Genomic DNA, 12012 nt, shown 5'->3' on the forward strand with positions numbered 1-12012 from the left:
TGCGATTTTTCGCGGTTTATTCTTGAAAATTGTACTCGTGCATATTTCTCCATGAACGTCACACATGCAAATGTGTGTGTGTGTGCTGACTATAAGAAAGCGCTGCGCTTCTAATGCCCAGCAGCGTTGGCATATCGTTGGCGTGAAAAAACGCGCAACGCGAACTCCAGCACTGCCAATGAGAAGAGGGGCATGTGAGAAAAAGCTTTTCATTTACTATATTTCGTGGCTGTCTGTTCGCAATCGCGCTTAGACACACACTCACTATACTAAGTACCGGATAGTGGCACGATTCGTGTGATTTTGTATGTATGCATGTGTGTGCGTTCGCATTAAATTGCCGCCACTGTTTGCTCGCCGCAAAATCGTGATTAACAAATTATGGGTGCGGTGTCAGGTGTGAGTGATATTCTAATAATATTTTGTAGTCGCCGCCGCGTTGCTTTCCTACAACTTCGTACTTTATATTTTTGGTAGTCAAACATTATGGCTGACACATACACACACATGCATACAAACAACTGCAGAGTTTTCACTTGACGTCAGTGCTGGTGCTGGGGAGACTGCGAGTTGTAGACGCTGTGTGCGTCCACGAAAGTCTTCTATGTGGTCCCAAGCGGTCATTGCGTGCAGTTGGTCTCGAATGGTATTGGAAAGAGGTCAACACGATAAACGTGAGTTTATTCAACATTTTTACTTCTTCTGAATCACGCTGGCACAAATGTGTGAACCTAAACTCTGAATTGAGAATTTTGCAGCCAAAGTTAAAAAATTTTCAGTTTTTGTTTTTTGAAGTTCATTTGAAAGAAAAAAAGATAAATTAACGACTTAACGAACCTTTTTTAAAACACTTAAACTATTATTAAAACCTAAAAACACTTATTTAGCATTCACACAAAAAATGCGTCCTGAAAAACCATCTTTCTCGCTACACTTACTCTTTAGTTCCCAATTTGTATGCCCTGAACAGGGTATATTAAGTTTGCCACGAAGTTTATAACACTCGGAACGAAACATTGAGTCGTTTTAGCTATTCTCAGACGGACGAGAGTCTCTCTGCCTAGTCTCGCAGTTTTTGGGATATCGATCCAAAATTTTGAACACATCGTTTTTGCATTTTTGCCATTTTTAAATTGCTCCTTTGGCACGGAGTATTGTCTTGATCCACTTCATCCTTTTTAAAACTCTCCAAATGTTGCTGAGAAAGTTGTCTTCCAATGTGTTTTTGTTCCATTGTTAGCGAATGCAGCACACAGCTTTCTAAAACTGAAAATTTCACTCAAAATATGGCTCATACCGCCTAATAAAATGAGCCATCTACTAAATCTCTCTTAGACAATCGACGATCTTCCAAAACCGTATCCTGCATTGTGGCTATGATTTCTGGTGCTGATGCGCTTTTTGGACGTCCTTCACATACTTTCATACAAAGCGTGTACCAACAAGGCAAAAAAAATATGTTTGGGCTAGTAGCAACGCCCCCTCTTTCGAACTACAAAACTTATTGAACAACCTGGTATACCAATTGGTATAATAAATCTCATTCAAGTTTCGAGAGATAGATATCGTGGAATAAATTTAGCACACAATGAACATTTTGTGTGAAACACTTTTACACGAACATCTTCATGCTCCTAAGGAGTAAAATTATCTTGAGTGGATATCAAACATAAAAGCTAATTTAATTGATTTTGAGCAATCGATCAAGTTCTTTACACGCAAAGATATATTAAAATGATGGATTAAATTTCTATCTGTCAATTAAAACGCTAGATCTTACCTTATCTCACCAACGATTTTAAAGAACTGTTTAAAAATCGTTTCCCATATAAAACTGTTAGTCAAAATGTTTGGAAACCGAGGCAAAACGATTCGGTGAGAGATCCTAGAGAAATTCTTCTATTCGTCGGGTATAAAAGCTAAAAATAATGATGAAATCAATGATATTTCAAACTATTTATTTATAGCAATTTCCGGCTAATTGTTACCATTTACAACATTTAACAACGTTTAACTTAATGACAGATACGCTGGCAACTCATGGCAGATACGAAGTATTTAAGCTCTTAAAAGTTCAAATTTTTCTGAGCCTAACTGAAGATATTGAAATTTCGAAAATATGTAATCAAGAGCACACACCACTACTAAGCTCCGCTATGAACCTCTGCGAATTTTGCGCAGCAATTTGAGTAGCCAATTTTATTGCGGCAACGCTTAAAAACGCATAAATTATCAGCTGCAACAATCGCCACGGCGGCTGCAACAGCAGATCGCCAAAGCCAAACGTCGCAGCTGTTGCTGTTGCATCTTTGCGGACGCGTGCTGCGTGGCCGCACAAACCGCATAAAACGATTAATTAATTACGAATTTGCCAAATGAGAATTTATAGCGAACAATTTGGGCAATTTTCGAAAATTCGCTACAAGTGCGGGGCGCGCGCGGAAAGTGTGGCGGCGCAAATGCTCAGCATATTCCGAGCTGCGGTAAGCTGCCAAAGCACACGCAAAAAATTTTGCCTGCCGAAATTGCAGGAAAATTTCCAAAATGGCCGATTTGAATTTGAATCGCTGCGTAGAAAATAGCGGCAAATCAACATGACAACAACAGCGACAAAAGCGAAACCGGTGTATGCGCACGGAGCACTAAGCGGCTCATATGTGCACATAACGGTGCACAGCAGCAAAGCGGTGCGTAAAATTAAGTCCAACGAATTACAAATGCAATTGTGAAATTAATTTAATTAATCCTTTTGCGCCTGCCAACAACAGTCGCGCTGGCATAAACGTCGTCGCACAAACAGACTTGCGGCAGTTGGCAATCAATGGCATTTGCACTCACCGTTCGCCAGCCGACTTGTTGACGCCATTTCCGTTGGCCGCTCGCTGTGCCACTCAGTCGTTGTGCTGTTGTCGGCTGTCGGTGGCATTAAAAAGTTTTTACATAGAATAAATCGTGGAATTTTCACTTAATACTGACGGCAACAACAACAAACGCAGGGAGTGCACATGCAGGCAAAGCTAGCGATTCTACGCCGAATAAAAGTGTTGCAGCAATTTAGGCGACAAAGCAGGGAAAACGCAAATTTTTGGCTCTGCCGCTGCATGCAAAACGGGATTTCAATTGGTGTTTGTGCAATTTCGAAATGTTCGCCATTCCTAACAACAACAACAAGCAACAAAAACTCTGTTTGGTTATGCAAATAGCTTTTAATTGCTGGCAATGTTTCAGCTTGAGTACCTGAGTCCACAAGTGCCTGTTAGGAATATTGCAGTTTTAGCTGGGATTTGTGCCATACGCACCACTGTGCACGCGCTGTTATGGTGACGGCGTTGAGCGATTTCGAAAAATGTAAATTTTCATTGTCGTAAAACTAGGCTTTGTGACTTTGCTGTGGCTGCTGCTGCCGGATCAAAGGATTAGGAAATTTATTACCTTAAAAAAGGCTTGGCAACAAACGTTTACCACGCGTACCGACATTGTAAATATATGGAAAGTTGTTGTTTTTGTATAATTTGTCATTACAAACATTCCGGAGTGAAATTTGCATGCATAACTGTTGTTAGAACCGCTTTCCGGCTAATTCCATCTGCATTGCAGAAGCGATTTTTTCGATAAATGCAACAAACAGACTTTATGAAAGTTTTGTTGTTTTTAACTATATTTTGTTGGAACTTAAATGATTTACGGATACTTAAGTCACTAATTGCATAAAACATTTTTATTCTTGAAAATAAAGTACATGCCACCACCTAAAAACACTTCAGTTGTAGTTTTTGCCGAATCGATAAATTTTAAAAGAAACTCATATTGTGTTACATCATCATTCCCAATATAATATAAAATATAAAATATAAAAAAGCAAAATATACTGTCCTTAAGTCCCAAAGCTTGCTAAATTTAGCTGTCTCTTCTCTTTTTCAGTTTTTTCCGGGTCTTTGCATACGCATCTAGAATATTTAAAACTCAATTTTTTTTTAGCTTAAAGTACTAATATGTGGACTACTACTACTGAATGGGTTTGTGGTGTCGAAGATATTGTATATATATATATATTTTTTTTTTTATTCTGACAAAATAAGACCGGGCAGACAAAAAAGTACATTTTGACGTATTCTGATACGATCCTCTTTATTTTCTTTGAAGTATTCTTCTTTTGAACCAATTAGTACAAGCATGCTAAAGCCTAATCCAAATTTTCATATTTTTTGTATAAGTTCGGCTAGGATGGCCTTTACTTCGGTGATTTTGGTTTTTTTTTTCGGTTTCGGCTAATTTTTTGAGCGCCATTCGCTGGATTGTTGGACTGTGTCGGTGACATATTCATCCACCCATGCCTTCTAAGCAGTGGCAACCATCTGTTGAAAGTAGAGTCCTTAGCTACGTTGTCAAGAATCTACACGTCTTCTGATACAAGTCCGCCATTCACTAAAAGATGCATGTAAAGCTAAAAACATAAAGGATTATGTCGTATGCGTATAGGGATCTGGGTTTGTTTAAGAAAGGTCTAGTTCCTAAATCACCATCACCTGCAAAGACCCGCCGTTTTATGTCAAATTGACTACAGGTTTGACTCCTAAGTAATGTCTATAAAATTAGCTAGAGCCCATATTCAGTTGTGAGTATACAACTGTGGGTAAAAATATGATAAGACTTTTCAATTAAAATTTCGAAATACTTTTCTAGGTTGGTATGACTGTCAGTGACATCTGTGCCAAATGTCACATTAAAATCGCCTTTAGCGTTTAGTGTTTCGTATGCGCTCGTCCTTCTGAAATACATAAAGTGTCTTCGACGATGTTTATGATGATTGATACTGTTCAACAAAGAAGTTCCGACAATTTTTGTGTGCGGAGTAAAATTTCTGGTGCCGAAACGTTCAGATTGTTGCAAAAGGCCTTTGGTAGAAATTGTTTGTCGCATTTGTCGTGTTTTTGATTGACACAAATTAGTCAACAAGGGTCCAGATTGCGTTGTCGACGAACCACGTTTAGGACGGCCGATGCATTTTTGCCTTTATCGTAGTAGTACTGTAAAATATGCCGTATTTTCTCTTTATTTTGCTCCATGTTTGCGACGCTATAACTCACGAACGACTTAAAAGAAACGTCAATCAATCAAACACGTGTAAGCGCGTGAAATGAGCTTTCCAAAAAGGTGTAGCATGACCCGATACGACGAATAAAACTAAAACAACGCGATCTCAGCGCCAACTAGCGAAAATACCGCAAGACTTTTTTGACAACCTAATATAAAGAGGATCAGTGCAAATCGTTTTGAAATATAATTTCGGTCTAAAAAAAGTGAAATCACAATTGGTTCAAAATCACTCTATTCTTCCGAAAAGCAGCATCGCGTTAACGTATGTGAAACAATGCTTTCCGACTACCAGGTTGTCATGAAATGCATTATTACGGGCGATGAGTCTTGGATCTATGTTTACGAACCGGAAACCAACGATGAATCGGCCGAGTCTCGTAACAAAGGTGAGCCGGGGCCGAAAAAACCACGTCAAAGCAGGTCAAAAAACAAGGATATTTGGAAAGATTTCTTCAATAATCAAAGTGTGGTGCACTCCGAATTTTGTCCGACCGGCCATTATGGGCCGACAACTCTTGGTTTTTGCACCACGATAATGAACCGTCGCACACTGCAATGATTCCTCGTGAGATTTTCGTCTAATTTTCAACCACCGTATTCGTCCGATTTAACTCTGTGTGACTTCTGGCTATTCAACAAACTCGAACGACCGCTCCGGGGAAACCGTTTTGAGTCAATTGAAGACATTAATACGTGAATCGCTATGTGTATTGAAGGCTTTTCCGGAAATTGAGCTTAAAAACTGTTTCGAGGATTGGAAAAAAGTTGACACAAGTGTAGTGCAGCCAAAGAAGATCACTTTGAGGAGTTAGACATAGATTTTGAGAAAGAAATTGATAATTTTTAAGTTATGAACAGTCTTACTCATACTTGTGTAGTGGTACGTCGATATTCAGTGGAATATTTTCAAAGTGAAATATTGATTCTGCACAGTTTTACAGATTTTGATAAAAAAAATTATTAAGCATAAATAACAATATCGCTCTGGCCTTACTTCGTATATTAGCAGCAACTCGTGCGGCGCGAAGCAATAAATTGTCAAATATAATATTTGCCCCACAAGCGTACGTAAAGGTTACAAAAATGCAATGCTCGCACTATCGACGGCACACACATCCAAACATACAAACGAAGACATTTACACGCAATAGTTATTTACCAGAGTACATAATATGCGCTTGCATGCGGTGTGCTGCCAGCGAAGTGTTCGGGCGTGTGCTCGAAAAAATGTGCAATAAGTTAATAATCGAACAAATTAAAGTAATTAATTACTAGTTGAAAAAACGGCACTTGAATTATATAAAATATACGGCCGCTGCAGTTGGCCCGTAAAGTGGCTGGTAAAAGCACAGAATTGGCCGCCAACCGTTGCTGCAACAAATGGAGCAGTCAACAAGTGCACATATGGGTAAATGTGTGTGTGCTAATAACAACAACTACGATTGCATTATGCGTGTAAAGGCCACTGGCAGCCTGCGTGTATGTTTTTGCAATTTACATTAATTTATATACGTAACTGTAAATAATGTATACCAAATGCACACACACTCACATACGTATGTATAAATGGTAGGTGGTGATTTTGTCGAAATCGAAAGTGTTCAAAAATCATTAACATTGCGGTAAGAAGAAGTTAATATTGTATAATTTATACAATCAGTTGTAATTTGCATTAAAATAATTTCCACAATTATTGAGCCGAGCAATTATTACAATTAACACCGCCGGCAATGTTTGGCTTTGGCGATAAACGGTGGTAAGTGGACTGGCAAGTGGTCGCCCACCCATGGAACGGAGTCAGTGGGCCAGGCGCACTGCTAAATGGTTGTGACATCGGCAAGCAGCCGCCACTGAACCTGAACGCGTCCGCCCGCAGCGATCGGTGCGCCTCAGCTCCGATTCGATCCATTTACTGGATCCGGTCTAGGCACGCACACATCGCCGCTTGTATTGACACACACATTTGCTGCCGCTCAATTATCCGCCATTTAGCGCTGATTAAGCTGATTAAAATTCCAGCGATCCTGAGCGCTTGGCCACTTGTGGATTGGTGTGGGAAATCGCAAACACATACACACACGCACATGGCACTGCGTATGCACAAAAAATTAGTTTAATTTACTTGTTGTCTTCGTGGTAGCTGACTTTTTGTTGTTGTTATTGTTGCGCTATTGCTAAATTGAAACATTATTATTGATTAGCGTAATTCTCCGGGTGATCTTAATTATGTATGTTTGCCTGAAGACGCACAAAATGTAAAAATAACAACTACAACAACCCCGCAGCCCATACGCCCACACGAAAATGCGCCGTTTACTTCGGCGACAGTAGCCGATTTGCATTTTGTTTATGAGCCGTTAATTGAGTTCGTATGAAATATTAAAATACACATTTCGAATATCAAATATTTATGAGTTTACCTGTTGGTCGATAAATATTTGCGCTCCGACTTACCCAAGACATTGGCGCCCAGATTGTTCAGCATGTTTGCTGAAAAGTTCCGAATCGATAGCGCAGACAGCTTGCCGGTTTTCCACTTAACGCGCTGATTTTGATATTAAAATCTCGTTCGTGAGTTCTCGATACTTTTTCTAGCGTATTCAATTCGATTGAATAACGGTTTCCGTGTGTGTGGTAGTGTGTTCGTATTATTTTCAGAGTAGTTTATCGCTCGTATACATGTTTTATCACAGTTCGTGTACCGAAAAGCTTGGCGGCGACAGCACTACATTTCAATAGATTCGCTCTGAAAAGGAAAAGTGTAAAGTTAGCATTTCCAAAAATACTTAAAAAAAATTTTTTTTTTTTGCAATTTAAAGCTAATTTGGAAATTTGAATTAGAAAGCAACGTAAATAATATACATATGTATGTATATACATATATATATTCAAAAATACAGTTTTCTACTTTTTAATGTATTATTCAGGTTTATTAGTATATCTTGTTGGTTTAAGTGATGAGCTCTTTTAGACTGGATTGATAATTTTGGTAGTATGAAACCTTTGGAAGAGCAAGATATGATAACAAAAATAAAATCTTAGCTCGGGAAGTGGATGAGAGGGTGTGTGTTTGATATTTCATGGGCTAAAAACTGTTTATATCGCTTTCCAGCAAAACTGCAAGTTCTATGGAAAAAGTTTAATGGACAAAAGTAATTTTTAAATAAGATACTACATTTAATACAGAATTTGTTAATATGGTTCCTAGATTCCAAAGCAGAAACCATCACTAACCGAATGTTAAGCTTTTGAATTTGCGTCTTTCGGTCTACGGCCATAAACATAACCTTTAATCAGTGGAATGCTCAGGATCATAACCCTTGATCAGTGGAATTCTCTTTCTGTGCTTCGGTAGAAAAGGTGGCCTTTGCTGTTCACAAAGTAAATATACGGACATATATATATAATATATTTTTCATATGTCGGCATTTTGGTTTATCGGTATTTTGATTTAGTTGCATATTTAAATTTTTTCGGTATTTTGACGTATCGCCACTTTGAACTTACGTATTTTAAATACAAATACGGTACAAATTTTGGACTAATTTGGACTTTCCACATAACCTCAAATTACCAGATTTTTGGTTTTTCTTTTTATCTTTCACAAACAAAACCTGTTTCTGTTAAGCAAATGGCCGTTTTATGTTCTACTAATATTTTTGATTTAAAATATTTACTTTTTAATCTTTTTTTGGATGTTAAGCCACACTATTTGCAATCAAATGTTCTCGCGTCAAAATATCCGATTTTTTAGGTATTCTCTTATTGTAGTCTAGAAATGTAATAGAAAAAATATTGCGATAGTTGAGATATTCCAAAAAAACTCCCTAAAAGGATTTTTCAAAATTAAAGTTATTTTCGTAGTTATAGCCGTTTCACTGTCGTGGCAACTAGACCGATGTGGGATGCTGAGCTTAAAACGCGTTTTATACTAAACTACCACTTGTATCTCAAGTTTTAGTCACAAAATTTACTTCAATTGTGGCACGATTATGCCTTAAATGTCTCTTTATCACATGCAGCAACAAAAAAAATTTTAATTTTAAAATTTAAAAAAAATCGACAAAATTAAAAATGTTGTAAAAATCTTCCTTTATTTTTAAATAGCCATTTTATGATTCTTGAGATAACAACATCCCCCTTCTAATTTAAGGACCCATAAGCCATTCTTATTTGAATTAAATTTATGTACTCTTCAAATATTAATAAACAAATAAAATAAATAAAAAATGGATAGTAAAAATATAAATTGTTTTTTATTAATTGCCAAAAAATACTCGAAATACAGGCTTCTAGACTAGAATATCCCTTTAATTTTAGAACAGAACTATAATTTTCAACTGGATATTTGTCTCCAAAGTATCTGCTTTCTGATGATGAAAAAAGAAAAGTATAGTATACATTACATTTAAGCTTTCTCAGAAAATTTTAGTGAAGTCCCTAATAAATAACTTTGGCATAGAAAATGAATATACTATACTAGGGTGATCCCAGTAGGGGTACTCACAGTTCACACATGAGTTGTGTCAAGCTGTCACGCTATTATTGTCCAGTTTAGTTTGATGCCTGAGATTTAAGCTCGTAATCTCAGCAAAATTTTGTTTGAACAAGACAGCGCCACTTCCCACACATCGCATCAATCAACGAATTTATTGCAAGAACACTTCGGTGAGAAGATAATTTCACGTTTTGGTCCGGTCGATTGGCTACCAAGATCTTGTAATATCAAACTATGTGACTTTTTCCTGTGGGGATAAGTAAAGTCTAAATTGTATGCAGACAATCCGGCTTCGATTCAGGCTTTGGAGAAATATATCACGCGTGTCATTCGCCAGTTACCAGACGAAATAAGCTGGCGAAAATCGTCGAAAATTAGACTCAACGGATGGACCATCTGAAATGCAGCAGCGGCCAACATTTGAAAGAGGTGATCTTCAAAAAATAAATGCCAAAGTATGTTCTCTTGAATGATTCCCCATTATATTTGAAATTTCTATGCTTTTTTTAAGTAGAGAACCTCGAAACGGATCCCCTGTATTAATAGTTCAAATCCACCTTTATTTTTCTTCTTGAGGTAGCAACATTCCCCCTTTACTTCAGGAACGCATAAATCAATAAACATATTATTTTTGAAAAAATTATATGTGCTCTTCAAATATAAAGAAACAAATGAAGAAGAATAAATAAATAAATAAAAAATTGATGGTTTCTTCACTAAAAACTAAAAGTATTTATTACATTTAAGTTTTCTCAGAAAATGTGAAAGAAGTTCCCAGTAAACGATTTTGAGATAGAAAACGTATAAATACTATATCTAGTTAAAATCATTAAAAATGTTATGCAATTTGTTTTTTTTTACAAAGGATTACTTTTTTGCTGCAAAATTAACAAATTTTATAAAAATAATTTTTAAAGAATTAAATTTTTTTATTTTAAGATTAATAATAATATAATAGGGTAAGGTGGTATGGAAAGCAAATATAAATGACTATTAAAAATAAATAAAATAAATACACCAGAGTTACCACATTTACAAAAAATATTTTATAACATAACAACTTGTGGATTACATTACTTATTGGCTTTGAGAAGACGCCTGGTATATAAAAGTATATGTAATAGGCTATTAGTATTTGTTTAATTTTTAACACCAGCAAAATTAAACATCTTTTTTTTTTGTTGCTTTATAGCTTTAACTAAAAAWTGCGAGAGCTTTAAGTAAAGTTACTAATATTTATTAGTAAACAAATGATGTATGAACTGCTACTATGTGTAAACTATTTTGTAATCTCAAAATACGTACAAACACAAATATAATGGTGTTCGCTTACTGTACACAAACTGCAACAATAAAACGAAATCGGAAGATCAAAGCCGCCGCTGAAAGCGATAACAATTCAAGTGTCGTAAAAAGTAACATAAAGCCGACAACGCTAATGAAATGAAAGCGCCTGGAAATGGCAGCGCAAAGCTGTAATTAAACGCACTCACCTCGACTTTGGCGAACAAGCGGCCTGGCCTTCATAACACGAATTAATTCAATCAAATGTTTGGGAACTTCCGACAACTCCAAAGTGACATGAAAAGAGTCATTGGCATCAATACGAAATGCGGAAGTGCGAGCCGCTTTCAAACACCCACACACACAAAGTACAGGTATTTTTATTTTTTAATTTATTTTTGATTTAATTATTATTTGCTTAGATAGGAGTCCTGTATAAACGTATGAGTATGAGCTTGTACCCTTCGAAGCTTCGAAACTTGAACTGAATGTTGTAGGCGCAAGCTTTCACACGCCCTTCAGCTCCCCGGACGGTTGAAACCGATTTCTTAGTTATCCAGTATTATTATTTTTCATTCGCTTGCACAACTTTTGGTGGCTTCAATAATTTTATTGGTTTTTTTTTTCTCACTTCTGTCAATATTATTTTTATGGTTCAAAAATTAGTTTTGTTTTCGTAAACGCTCTTCGTGCGCCAAGTCATTAACACACTTTCAAAACACCAGCAGCATGCGCCCTTCGTGTGTTGCATCCTACCCCCGCTCCTCGAGAAGCGCACTCTTTATTTCGTCTGCGGTTGAATCGACTACTTAATTCACGGTTATAATTTAATTGACACTTTTAATTAAATCCAACAAATGCTCGGCACTGCCGTGTCAGCAGCAACAACCACATGCACCGTTCACATTACAACACGACATTGCCACATTGCACTTGCAACACAACGATTTCGAGAAAGATTGGGCAGATGAGCTTGCTGTCTGCGCTGTGTCACTGCGTTGACCCGACTGGACGCGTTGGGAACAAATTAATGTCCCTTAAATGGTCATTAAATGTGCGTGTCGGTATGAACTCACATATGTTGCAGCGTGTGTGTGTGATGCCTTTGTGCAACAGTGCAAAAATTGCCAAAA

At 37.0% G+C, this 12012-nt stretch overlaps 1 protein-coding gene across 2 annotated transcripts in view; it reads right to left on the reverse strand.

Moving 5' to 3' along the window:
* LOC108974480 (homeobox protein orthopedia) overlaps positions 1–11291 on the reverse strand; it is a 59187-nt gene extending 47896 nt beyond the window's left edge. For both annotated transcript variants that reach the window (XM_018942339.1, XM_018942338.1), the window contains exons 1-2: positions 11089–11291; positions 7552–7843 (exon numbers count right to left, since the gene is read on the reverse strand). In XM_018942339.1, coding sequence (XP_018797884.1) covers positions 7552–7582 — 31 coding nt within the window. In that variant the 5' untranslated portion in view covers positions 7583–7843; positions 11089–11291. The remainder of the gene's footprint in view (positions 1–7551; positions 7844–11088) is intronic.
* Between the last annotated feature and the right edge of the window lie 721 nt (positions 11292–12012).

This window comes from Bactrocera latifrons, unplaced genomic scaffold, assembly GCF_001853355.1.
Source record: "Bactrocera latifrons isolate USDA-ARS-PBARC rearing strain unplaced genomic scaffold, ASM185335v1 scaffold_56, whole genome shotgun sequence".
Taxonomy (NCBI): domain Eukaryota; kingdom Metazoa; phylum Arthropoda; class Insecta; order Diptera; family Tephritidae; genus Bactrocera; species Bactrocera latifrons.